General features: G+C 42.9%; 1 protein-coding gene across 1 annotated transcript in view; it reads right to left on the bottom strand.

Annotated features, from left to right (window-relative positions):
• Positions 1–547: 547 nt before the first annotated feature.
• LOC306734047 (NACHT and WD repeat domain-containing protein 2-like) overlaps positions 548–14180 on the bottom strand; it is a gene marked incomplete at both ends in the record, with an annotated part of 39287 nt that continues 25654 nt past the window's right edge. Inside the window, 4 exons of the mRNA XM_079215376.1 lie at positions 548–4444; positions 7138–7727; positions 9802–9952; positions 10547–10750. Of these exons, the coding sequence (XP_079071502.1) occupies positions 548–4444; positions 7138–7727; positions 9802–9952; positions 10547–10750 (4842 nt within the window). The remainder of the gene's footprint in view (positions 4445–7137; positions 7728–9801; positions 9953–10546; positions 10751–14180) is intronic.

Genomic DNA, 14180 nt, shown 5'->3' with positions numbered 1-14180 from the left:
TTTAAGGAGTTGCACAAATTGCAGCAGCCATAAAGGGATATGTACATATGTTCATAGTTCTTCCTTTTTTCTACAGTACCGACTGATGTGGATACAAACATAAATCTACTCTTTGACATTATGGCTTAATGTGCACAATGTAAATAAAGATAGTGTACAATGAAAGTGGCTAAGATCACTGGAATGGCTTTGAAAATGTTTGACCAAGACATTTGAATAATAACTTTGTTCTTCAAATGCAAAAGGACACATAATGGCAAACTAATACTCACATCATTTACATTTCTCTTCTTTTCAAAAACAGTATTTTTCTAACAGTCTTCGTGTGTAAAACAAAGAGCAACTGTATCATAAGTTGGAAGTAAGTAATACATAATTTGAGTGCAGCGTTTAAACGGTCGGCCCATTAACTACCCAGAGGGCTGACATCTGCAGCTGAATCACGTGGCTGTAAACAAGAATCAACTGCAACCCCAGAGATTCAAAACTTCGTCACCTCTCTCCACCTGCCTGTCCTAACTCCACCTGCTACTCTGATCTCCCCCTATCACTGCAGCAATTCAGTCTTTTTCGTAGGCGTGGTCGACTCACCCTCACCGGAGTCAGACACGTTGATAGGGCTGTCCCTGGAGAAGACCTCGGTTGACTCCCTCCAAACGCAGTCGGCAACGGTCTTAAAGGAATGGTTGCCACATTTGGGCCGCACCTTTTGCGAGGCATTGTTGACAATCTGTCGGCTGTTGGAGGTGGCTATCTTTATCTTGAGGGCAGCATCCACACGGTCCACTACTGTGTATGTGCCGATGCTGCCATCCTCAAAGCCAATGATGATGTTTAGTGCTCGCTGAGAGAGAGACAGGAAAGTGGGCGTCTTGTATAGGGAGCATGTGCCGATGCTCTTACCGTCAGCAAGGCGCATCACGATCAGGTTGGACACCACACCAGCGTCATCGTCTTCTTCACAGTTCCGGAAACAGACGTACACTAGATAACGTCCATCTCTTGATAATTTCTGACGCCAAATTATACCAGCAGCATGGACAAGCCTCAACTTCCCGCTGTGAAGATCCAGGACGTTGATGTTCTCATCACCTTTGGAGACAATTCCTACTTTCCCATTGGGCGAGATCTGGAAGTCCTCTAGATTTTTGAGGAAATTGGTTGGCAGCTGGACTCGCCTGCAAACGGACTCATCTGCCACACTCCAGATGATGACGGTCTCTGTGGATGTGATGAACACCACACAGTCAGGGCAGTCAGGAATGAGCTTGAAGTTGACAATAGTAATGCCATCGTCACAGACAAACTTCTTGGATACGCTGCCTGACCACAGGCTGACAGCGAGGAGCTTGTTTTTGGAGCTTCCCACAAGGAAAGTGTTTGCTGTGGTGACCAGTGCATTCTGGAGGGTGACCAAAATGTTGCACACTTTGTGCCCAGTCCCGAGCCTCCAGACTCTGGAGGCGTTCTGCTCGCAGAGGGACACCACAAATTGATCGTTGTGGGTGATTAGCAGCTGTGATATTTTCTGTCCATTGATGCGAAAGATGTTTTCTCCAGTAGTGGTTTGCCAGATGTACTGACTGGACTTGTCATCTGATGTCACCATTAGATCCCCTGAGGAGGTTAAGACACAGTTCTCCACTATGCCCTCGTGCTTAAAGACTGTCTCAATAAAGCCAGTGCTGAAGTTCCATTTGTGGACAGCTTCTGAACCGTCCATAGTAAACACATAATCCTCTCTGCCGGACAGCTGCAAGGTCTGGATCTTCTTGCCTGTTTTGTCAATATTAGACATTGCGGTGATGATATCAATGTCCCAAACAGACAGCACACCACTGCTGGCAACAGAAAGGAGTAGGTTGTGGTGGGTTGATTTAATGAGTTTGACGATAGCCCCTGAGATTTCAATCAGGCTAGCCATGCACTGTCCACTGTCCCTTCTCCAGACAAAGATGGAGGAGGTGTTCTCCATGGAGGCCACAATGCTTTGTCCATTCTTGGAGAGAACAGCAGCCACAAAGCGTTCAGTGCGTTTGGCTTTGAACTTCTCCACCATTTTCCATACTTTTGTGTCCAGAACCTCGATACTTCTGGCCTTGCAAATGAGAATGGACCGCTGGTCTTCAGATAACTCAATGCCGACCACTTCACTGTCATCCCCTCTACAATCGTAATCCTCCATCAGGCGTGGATTGATGATCTCTTTGGTGTTCCATACGGACAAACTGCCTTCATTGTCAACCATCACCATTTGGTTAAGGGTGTCCAGAACTAGAATGGACTTTACAAATCCCCCAGAAAACTCAGAGGTCACAGTGGACAACTTGTCCCCGTTTCCCAGATTAAAGATGGTTGCAGTGTTGAGGTACTGGCCACAGAAAGCGTACATTCCATCTGGAGAGCACTGGACACAAGTCACCTCGTACCAGCAATGAAACTGGTAGAGAGGCCAACCGTAGAGTAGGTCAATAACGTTGACTTCTTTACTTGCCTCAAGCCAAGCCAAAGCATGGTGGGTGGACAAAGTAAAACCATTAATGAAGGCCACCCCACCAGTGACACCGCCTTGCTTGGACCCCTTGATTTCAACCTCAGATAAAAGGCAGGACTTGTGATTATCATAGATGAGCAACGTATTTTTGGTTGTGGCTACGACCAGATACTTTTCATCAGTGGTTAGCCTGATTCCAAGCACAACGGATTTGGCTGTGTCGATTTGTCTTTGAAGTTGTCTACTCTCTACGTCCCAGGTGCTGACAGACCCATCTTCGAGGGCTACAAGGACTATGTTTGGGGCTAGAGTGGGCAAGATCTCTACAATTTGCATGTAGCTAGAGCACAGAGGAAGCCTCTCTGGACTGTAGGTGACGTCCATAGAGGAGTGGAGAGGCACAATGGAGCAGTACTTTGGCCCGTCTTTGTCACACTCCAGGAGGAGGTGTCTGAGCTTGGGGAGGGAGGTGACAACTGGCAGAAGCCTTTGCTGCAGTTCTGCAGACAGTGATGCCGGGTTCTTCAGCACTTTTACCTTGATGCAACGGAGAGTGGTGGCCAGGAACTTCAGTTCTTTCTCTTGGGTGTAGCTGTAAGCTAGGTCAATGTCTGTTAAAGCCTTTTCAAATTGGCCAATCTTGATCATTGTGTACAGCCAGCTGAAGTTCATGATAACGCCATACATGAGGTCATCAGTGCGCCCACTCCTGGTAAGATGGTACACCAGCTCTGTCATCTTCCTATGGTTGACAAAGAAAATGTCAGGCTCCAAAAGATTGCACTGAAACACCCAAGGCTGCTCTGGAACCTGTCTGTCATAGGAGTACTTGTCAGAGGACGTTTTTTCATGGGACTGCTGCTGATGGGGGTTTTTGTGATGAGATATATTCAGGGAAGTGAAATGGTTGTTATCGTACGTGAAGATCTTCTTCCTGCCTCCCGCCCATGCCCCGAGGAAGTACTCAGCTAGGAGGCTGTGCATTTGATGGACGTCCTCCTCGTTGCTAAGATACAACTTCTGGGCAATGAGATGCAGGTGTCTGTTGGCCCAAACCATCAAGGTGACGTTACGTACCTGACGTTCCACCAGATAACCCCCCAGCTCCTCTTTGAGCCGTGCAACCAAATCATAAGAGATCCTCAAGGGGTTTTTGAGGTAAGTTGCCACAATTACATCACCAAGAACTATATTATCAAGGGACAGAATATCTTCCAGCTCGACCTCAGTTAGCCCAGCTTTGGCCATGGTGATGTACCCTAATGCTCGGAAGACAAATCGTTGGCCCAACTTGTTCTCCACTGAGTAGAAGAGCTGTTCTATGCTTTCGTGCACTGTGGAGCACAGGGACCTGTCATCCACATCTTTGTGAGACCTCCAATGAACTACTTCTCTGTAGATAAGGTTGACAAACATTGGCAATGTACACTTGGCAAGTGCCTCATTGACATAGATCTGTTGGCCTGAGGTGACCTTTCTCTTCACCTCCAGCAACTGCTGCTTTAATGTTTGGCTGCAGACCTTGCGGTCCCTCTGGATTAATTCCACATAATACCCCTCATCATGGATGAGCTGTCGAAGCTTCTGCAGGATGCCATGTTTATTGGGCAATGTTGAGACTACAATGCGCACTGTCCGAGGCAGATGTATGGGAAGCCACCACAGCTTGCGAACTTCGTCCGCATCTGAGAGCTGCTCCAGGGCATCCAGGACAATGACCAAAGGCCGGTGGAATGAAGATTCCCCTAGAAGGTTGATCAGAAGCTCCTTCATCTCCTGGATCTTGTTAGGCAAAAAGTGAATCAGGCAGCGGTAGTTTATTGCAATCTGTTCACAAATGCTCTGCAGGAGAGTGCGTAGGTCCGTAGAGAGCAGGCTAGAGCCAATAAAACGGACAATAACCACTGGGTCGGTTTCAGGGCCCATCTCTTTCTGCAGCCATGTGTAGGCCTGAAAAAAAAGCATTGAGACATTATTTTTAGAATATGTTTGGGCACATATGATAGGTACATAAGGCTATAAACTGGGAATTAAATACAATATCCTAACAAATCTGTAAAATACAAATATTAAAATGGAGAAATGGATTCTCAGACATTTAATAATATTTACTGTGAGTAAACTGTACTTAAATTCTGCTTGGTTTGGTCAAACAATGAGAATAATCAAAGCTCTACATCAAAGCTCTACAGTGAAGCTAGAGGGACTTAAGTAATTGTTATTTAACATTACGAAGCAGGGCTGATTAGCGCAGCAAGGACGAGAGGTTTCATACATTTTACCTTATGACTGTGTGTGTGTGCTGAACAACATTTCTAACTGTTATTAGACGTTTAAAAATGTGCAAATCTCAGTAATGTTCGTATTGAATGGCCTCAGATGTTCTCAAAGTATTTGTTACATAGATTTAATTCATAAATTTGTAATTTCTTTAATCATGAGAAACATTCTATGAATGAGCACTACTCCAATTTTTGGAGGCTTCAATGATATTATAATTCCATTCATGAATTTATTAAATGGCCCAGCTGAGATTTCGAGAGACATTAAGATGCTATTTGACACATTTAGGGCAATAGTGATGCCTGCTCCACATTTAGCTGTGTGTATGTGTGAGAGACGGGGAAAAGAGAGCGACACAGAATCTGTAAATAGATTATTTACAATTATATATATTTTACAGATGTCTGTGGTATGACTGAATTTATAAAACTCGAATACAATTAGTCAGCCTGCCTGACTTTCATAAATTGTTACAATTTATGAATATAAACCGATTATAGAAAGTTATCGTCACCTAAAACACAATTGCAAACAGACAAAAAGGATTAATGATTAATTAACTTGATTATTGTGTGCAATAAATGCAAGCCATTATCATTGGTCCGAAATTCTGCAGAGTCCCGGAAGACTCATTCCTGCTTTGGCAATATTATTTAACTGTTAACTGTTAGGAACACATTACAGTACAGCTGTATATTATACTTTAATAGTTCAGTTAATAACTAGTTTAATTTAGCATATCATATGTATTATTCTAATTTTGCAACAGAGTATGATTTTTATTGATTTTATATTATATCAAACACAAGATAAACATTTAGTATGTCACTTTATATTATTTGTGGGAAGTAAAGTAGATTAAAGGTCAAAGGTTATGTGCACAAATTAAAGTTATCAATATTTGAACACACATTTTTCTGCCCTATCCCACGATATGTTTATATTACAACTGGCTTTATATAAACTAACTAGTAACACAAACAGGACATAATATTACCTGTACTATTACATAACAAAAGATTAAGGATGACTCTGTGTATTTGCTTCTGAGTTTACACATATCTGCTTCACATAAGCTGTGGTTGGCACAGAAGAAGATGGTGTAGAACATAAATGCTCCAGGTTTCTGAATAATCAAACCAAACAGGTCAGGTGTGAATTACACTCTGTGGACTGAAGCACAGAGCTGTGGCACAGCGGCCCGACCACTTCACCCTTTGAATTGTTTGGACAGCGCGGCACCTCTTTTAGTCTCGCCTAAATCTAATAACATCCCTCTCTCCTTCAAACACCAAGGCCACATAGGATTTCAAACTATTATTGTTTTTGTCTGAACTTGCTAGATGTATTAACGGACTGGGGATTAATACACAGGACGGTGAGAAACTTCAGCAGAAAACGACAACTATCATACTAAAGCTGTGTGATCAACATTTAACATCTAGGTCAAACTACATCTTCTGGTTCTGGAAGCAAGTATTTTATGAGCTCGGTCCTTTTTCTTTCTTTTTGACAGAGTCAGTGCAGTTTCACATGTAAAATTGGACATCTCAGTCACATAGTGTGATACGGTTGTATGATTAATTAGTAAACAAATCTGTGTGGGCAGTAATATATGTAGTAGTATATAATGTGAGACAATCGTACAAATAATTGTATTTATTTTGAATTGTGAGAAACAAATGACAGACAAAATTGATATCCTGCTTTTTGTGCATTTCTAAAATCTTTTCTGATGTATAAGGAATCAGTTTCCACTTTTTTGTTTACAAAGACTCGTTTACACTTGAGCAAACAGTGCGACTGCCAAAAGGTAAAATGACGCTTTTGAAAGATCCACCTGGTGTTGAAAACTGTAAAGGACAAAGAAGTTTAAAGGCACGGAAATTTAGGACAGGGTTTAACCCCAAATAAATAGAAACTAAACAAATGGTCCTGTTACTTAATCCTTGTCCATTTTCTCCAACACGCCTCCTCCATCACTGAGCTCGGCTTTATGAGAGTGTGTCTGTACATTGTGTGTTGCTTTTACTTTCAATCATACGACCCGTGGTAATCTTTAACGCTGAAGGCTTTAATCATTGTATTGCTCTCATTGTACCTTGTAACGTTTATTGAACTTGGAAGATATAAATGGAGCTTACAATGAACGTATCAATGTGACGTTCATCACAAAGGTCGGACACGAGCGGTAAATCTGCGGGTGTGTGTGTGTGTCGTGTGATCTTGTTCACGGTGTGATCCTAATGGACACATGCTCAAATCAGACAGACAGACGAGCGCAAGCGTGAACGGAAAGAAAGCCGACGGGGGGAAAGATAACACCCTCATTTCTAAATATTCTGTCTCTCACGTCTCACCTGTTTAGCCACCTCAGACAGCAGTAATGTCTTCCCAGTGCACGGTCCCCCGTACACCACCAGAGGGCTCATTCGGCTCCCCTTGGAGGGCAGAAGATACTCTTGTACGTAATCCAACGACTCGGTCTTGAACTGGTAGAGGTCTGCGTAGCTTTTGCAGAGCGACAGGTGCTGCAGGATCTCATCGTACAACGGGTCTGTCTCCGTGCTTAAGTTCTGCTGGACCGTGGCCTGAATGATATCCACCATGTCCTCGTAGAACTGTTTACACAGACCCTCGACATAGTGGCTCTCCACTTCTTGGGAGTAGCCTAACTTCATGTCGCAGTGGGTGACTGAAGAATAGACACGGAGGTTGGAGGCAGCGACAATCGTGGGGATGAACTCGTCCCGGACCTTCAGAAGGCGCTCGTAGGATTCCTGGTTGCGCATGACGCGATCGGCGCTGACCACGATGTCCATGTATTTGGTCATCTCGGGGATTTTGGCGAAGCGGTCGAAGTTGGCGATCTTGCGGATGTAGCAGACACATTTCTTGAGAAAGGCAGGAGTTTGTTTCCCAAGGGCAAAGTCCAATTCATCCTCCAAGGCTGAAATGAGAGGAAAATACAACTTAGAAGTCTTCCTCCACTGTAGTCACTTTTGAAAACTCAGCATTGTGTTTTGTGACTTTAAAAAGACTTAATGGCCGACAAAAGACCACCTCTGGATTATTATGGACAACTTTGAAAGATAAACAACTTACAGATGTAAGATCTAGATTTCTTTCAGGAGCAAATCTGAACAGATCTGGGAAGCCTTTAGCCTCCAAATATATAGATTTCTCTTGAGCCTTATTTTAGAGGAAACAAAGTTGATAAAATCCCAGAAGCCAGCTCTACTGTATCACATGCTCCCCAACAACAACAAAAAGTCGGCTGACTCAAATTCTGCCAGCGTGTGTAGTACAGCTCACATGGTAGCTCACTAATTAGGTGGGAGCGAGAAAAGTGCAAAAAGAAAGTTCCAAGAGGCGGCACAACTTCCTCAAGCACTGCTTAAAGCCCAATTACAGTGTATACAAAGTGCAGTTTCCTGACACAAAGGACGGGCTTCCTTTTTCATGTGAAATTACAAATCTTGCATTTCCTTAATGAGCTTACTCTTTATTTCCCCCATGAAAAAGGCTACATGCTGCGACTGCTCTATCAGAGCTAAAGAACAGAGACTTGTCATCAGACTCGGAGGACATGTTGCTGAGATCATCTACCACAGTGACAGTCTGAGAGAAAGAGATGTTTTGAAACATAATTCAATGCTGTCCAAATAATTCAGTAATAATTGGGTGATTCCTATATGCAGCCTGTTACTGACAGGAGCTAATATGGAGCAATCCAACCTCAGAGTGAAAAAAAACAGTTTTTAGCTTTTGTGTTTCCTTTTACACCAGCAGAAGTTTGACAATCTGAGAATAACTGTTTTGTTTTCTTTCTCGATTCTCTGTTTTGATGTTTGATCTGAATATTAGTGCTCATATTAGCCCTTTTGGTAGAACATAATTTGCATTTTCAAGAACCACAATGAATGGCACATTGTGAATGCAACACAAAATACAGTAGAGTTCCTCAATAATCAGCCTGATTATTGTAGAATAACATTAAAAACATGAATAAAAACAGAAAAACGTGATCTTGAAAAAGCATTTTCCTGTTTTTTTGCAAAACACTGTTTGGATCAATTACCGAGAGGTGAACATGAAATCAGATCGATCGATCAATCACTGTCATCTGCTGCGCTGAGTCTGACAGACCCTGATTGCGTTTCATCTCTTGTTACCAATTTAGTGACAAGATGACAATCTACACAGCGGCCTCACTCAGTAAATATATGACCTTTGCCGTGTGATTTGTTACCTCGTGAAATTAATGTTATACTTTTACAAAATCATAATTGTTTTTCTAAGCAGAGGCTTTCTTTATTTCCAGTGATATGGGTTTGCCTCGTGATTAGTCAAAAGGTTTTGAACGAAATATAACTCACTGTAAATCAATTTCACTTATTTTATCCGCTTTCATTATCTGTGATCTACTTATTATTTACCAGATTAATTGATTAAGTGTTTGTCCTCTAAAAATGTCAGAAAAATGTGAATATTATGAATACATTTTCCATGATCATTTCGAACCTTGGATGAACATTTTAAATTGCTTGTAAGATATTCAGTTCAATTTCATATAACGCTAAAATGCCCCGAAAATATTTACATTTTGAAAAGCTACAACCGACGAAAATCATTACTTAAAGTAACCGATTGTCTGGACTACAGATGAAAAATAGCCTCTTGGCTAACTATGGCAAATTAACAGATTTTTTTAAATGAATGTGCACTGTCCCCTTATCAAATAAACCATTTCATTTTTTAAAGTTTAGATTGAATTGTTTCAAAATGATAGACAAAAGCAGCAGATGGCTCTATAAAAGTTGTCGTTTTACAAATATATAATTTTCATTCAGAGTTTGACATTTGTGCCACGTGTTCTGTGAAAATAAATAAATGATTTCACAAGCCAGATAGAAGTAAGCTTCCCATCGGACAGTGAGGCTTGTTCCAACTTGAAAAGACGTTACCCAAAGATGTGACATATGAAGATGAAAAAGAAAAGAAGACGTCGACCTGAAACTAACCGGAGCAAAGGAATTTCTTGGCCTGAGCGCTCTTCATGGTCCCCTTCTCCTGAAGCTGCAGCACCGCTGTTCGGAAGATCCTCTTGATCTCCTCCGACACATTCCTCCAGGCCTTGTCATTCTTGGTCTTGGCTGCGCTGCTTGACTCCATCTGGGCCGGACGGAGAGCAGGGAGAGGACAGTCTGACTTCACAGTTTGGATATGAACCGAGGGAATGCGGTTATTCATGTTTTCTTAAAGGACTGTGCCGAAGCACACTGCAACAAAGGGAATATTGTCCTGTGCTTCATGTGAGAGGCTCTCATTTAAAATGAGTGTGTAATGTGGGCTGGATTGCTTGAGAAAATCTCAACTGGTGTAATTGATTTTTTGAGTGATTCTGATACCTTCCTAAAGTGTGTCTAAGTGCCACACTGTCACTTTGTAAGACTAAAGTAAAACTCAAGGCAACATAATCATGACAAAACTCATCGACATATTCTATTACCTCTATAAAGATTGAAAAGTTTTTGTCAATCAGTAAAGCACAGGACTTCATAAGGGCTCAAGAGCTGCTTGAGAAACTACTTTGCTCACAAGATGAACACAAAGTTACTTTTCCTTTCTGTAAGTGCATATAAAATACGTGGCTCAAGGATAATTTTATTCATGAAGCACAGTTCTCAAGGACAAGAATCCATAATCAACCCTGTAAAAAGCTCTATTTATTAACATCCGTGTGGTTATCGTGTTCGCCGGACTCACAGAGTTCTGGTAGTTCTTCAGCATTTGGGCTTTGGGTTTGAGGTAGTATGCGGGTGGCACAGAGTTTTCATCCCTGCAGTACCACTCTTCCAAGATGTGTGTGTCCAGGCCCGCCTCCACTGCTGCATCCAAGATCATCTCAAACTCCGCTGACTCCACCTCCCCGGGCACTCGGATGCTGCCGTACTTTTCTCCCACTAGACCCTGAAGGAGGAGGAGGGGGGAGGAAGGTAGAGGGCAGGGAAGGTGAGAAAGAGGGAGACAGCAAATGTGTATAATCATGTTCCTGCCCACTGTTTTAGGGCTCTTTTTTTTGTAGGACCCAGTGGCGCAGGGTGAATACCAGAGTCAATGATGCAGACAGTGAGACTTATTTAAGGCAATTTCAGAGCCACAGGCTGCCACCACAATGCCCCACTCTGTGTGCACTATGGTGACTACTGGCAGCTCTCTCTTGGATGGAAATTGCTTTAAAAAACCATGGCCACATATGTACAGTGTGCAATTTAAATATGAAGATAGTGCACCCCTCTTCCCACATAGAGACGTTCATGTTCAAGTGTTAAAAATAACCATCATGCTCAAGCGAGATAAAGACTGTCGTTGTTCAGAGAAAATGCCACCTGAATTAAGAATGACCTCTAAAGCGTGGAGGTTCAATAGCAATCGCTGCTGATAATTAATTGTTTTCCAGTAAGAAAAAGCAGATTTGTTCTGCTGCTGCTCGGCAAATGTTTGGATGACACGCTGTTACATAAAATACACAGCCTCGGCCAAATTTCCTAATGCTCAGTAATCAAGTAGTATTAAGGGAATGAGCAGATTTGCTTTATATATAGAACAGATGGGGCTGTTTTAAATGAAAAGGAAATGAATGCATTAATTAAAAGGCAGGAATGTAGATTTGTGAGAATCAAAGACCGTGAAATTTGATTTAATTGTGCTTTTGTGCTCAAAGTTAATGTTATTTTTGTCACGACCAGTGACATCGTCATCATCCGTCTTATTCACCAAAGCTAATACCGACAATCGCTCTCCATATCGCTCTCCAACACTCAACACAGTAGCTGCATGATTAGACATCATCAAATTAAATAGTGGCCTTTTCATCCCACTTTTATCTCCTCACTCCACATGGCATATCTGCTGTAAGCTCCAATGAGTCTCCATTCTTCTCCCTCTGGCATGCTACGCACATGCTTTTGAGTGACAGCCGATTCAATACCGTAGGATATGATCGGGGGCCATTTCCTGGCTCGATCCCTGATGTGCTATATCAGTCACATTGGAAGAGAATGAGAGCAAAAACAAACACACACAGAAAAAAAACACTGGAAATCCTCCGCTCCATGACCAGCTGATCTTTACTCCATGTGTCGTAATTCACATGCAGCCGAAGTCTCGGGGCGAAGACGCAGAGCGAGAGAGGGACAAGCCGAATGACTGTGAGCTCCGATGAGCAGGAAAACTACGTTGGTACGCTCAGGGCAATGACGCTTCAAAGCCATTCCGTGTTGGACTCCTCGCTCCCTTGGCATTCGCAGTGGGAACAGATGCAGAGAACAAGCAGAATCGGAGGATGGCATGTGGCACGGTCTGTAGGAGAGCCTCTGCTCTCAAAACCCACCAACGCCCGCGGCGGAGTCGTTTTACATGCAGTTTTGTGGCCATGTTGCACACGTTTGATACCAAAGATTCATTTTGCAGCTATTTGGGGATTTGGAAGATAGTTTTTCATGTGCGGTGTATCAGTTGTTTTGGAGGAGGAGGTGTCATTTTCAAGGTTGGCTAGTGCATTTTGTATCCAATACCCATCATTTGCGTTATATAAACATGTAGCTGAGCCACTTATCCAGTGGAGCAACACATTAAATATATGTATCCTGACCGAAGGGCGGAAAACTATGATAGAAAAGATTTTTTTTTCATCAAATCAGCTGAAAATGAAAGTATTTGCAAAAAAAAACAGAGGGTTCAAGAGAAAATGGTGGTAGCTGATGATAGATAACCCCCCTACCCCCATGACTGGAGTATTCAGGTGCATGCAACAAAGAAAGAAAATAGTGCTAATTTAAGTGCAGAACATGAGCCAAGCTATCTGTCAGACAGAAAAGTACAAAATAGACGAAGAAAGAAAGGGATTCCCTCTTGTGTGTCATTCTCTGCGTTCTCTTCCTGCCAAAACAAAGAGCTTAATATATAATTAGGGCAAGCAGCTCACTATCTTCAGCCGTGATTGACAGGAACGGTCATGAGTTACATTCAAACCGAAATTGTTTCAAGTGACAGGTGCACCACTTAGCTCAGAAAGAAAGGGACACACTTTACTGCATACTTTTGATACAAAGAGAAGTTTCCTTTCAGCTCTCCTCACCAGAAATATATGCAGCATATGACAGGCAAATAGACCATGACCACGCCACCTACAGGAAGGTTATACCATTGCAAACAGAGCGCTTGAAAAGCGTCATCTTTGTCATATATAGAGCCTCTTTGGTGAGGTTACTACGTTTAGTAGGAAGCTAGCTAGGCTTGTATTTAATGTGTGATATGTGCAATGAGCATAATATAGGCAGGACTTGACTAAATGACGAGACAGGCACTTGAACCCCCGTGCCGTCCCGCCGGTCACCTTATCCGACCTGTTTAGATGCCCATATATGACTCACGGTGCTGCAGTGATGTGTCAGTAGAGGATGGAGGCACTACAGCAATGCAGAGAGAGAGAGAGAGAGAGAGAGAGAGAGAGAGAGAGAGAGAGAGAGAGAGAGAGAGAAACAGCAGACACTCTCCGAGTTGCTGACAAAGTCCCTGTCAGGTTGCCTCGCGGTGATACAGCAGGATGAATGAGTGTAGAAAGAGATTAGGATAAAGCCAACTGGTGTTTCCTATCAAAATGACAAAATAAGGTGTTCAAATGTGAGCGAACACACACACACACACACACACACACACACACACACACACACACACACACACACAGCACTCCACTTTCCCATGTAATCCACTGTCACTTCTGCCATCCGCCCAATTTACCAAGGCCAAACTGTAAAAGATGTCCAAATATTTGCCGCGTGGTTTTAACATTTCGTGTTCGCCAGACAGCCGACCTGGAATGAGGCCATCTAAAGGGGGATTACAGCACGGCAGCAGACAAACTCCTGTGTGTGTGTGTGTATGTGTGTGTGTTCACGTCCCGCTTTTGAGAGGGGACCACGGTGTAGTAGTTCTTATTACACTTAATCAGCCACAGGTGCAACAAACAGGAGGCTACAGTGACAATAGCAAAGCAGACGGCCTCCAAACGCTATTCCAGTTTTATCCGCCCTCCTCTGCCTCCCTCCCCCTCTGGTTTTTCATCCGTGGAAGGGGTTTTATACTCTGGCTAAGTGCACTTTATCTGATGAGCCAGTTGAGGGAGGCGTCTAAGATATTGTACACAGCTACAGTATGAATCAACAAATCAAACGCTCACAGGGTCGATCAATCAAGGAACCACACAGTCGACTGTTCTGATATTTGCTGCGTAAGCTCTGGCAGTGCAGAGCGAGAAATGACTCGGAAAAAAGAAACCGATGATCCGAACAGAGAAATATTTAAGTTTCAGTGACACTGCTCTCGGAGCAGTGAGCCA

The sequence above is a fragment of the Taurulus bubalis genome, assembly GCF_910589615.1.
Source record: "Taurulus bubalis genome assembly, chromosome: 3".
Lineage (NCBI taxonomy): Eukaryota > Metazoa > Chordata > Actinopteri > Perciformes > Cottidae > Taurulus > Taurulus bubalis.
Note: the sequence above shows the minus strand (reverse complement) of the source record. Positions and strands in the feature narration are given on the sequence as shown.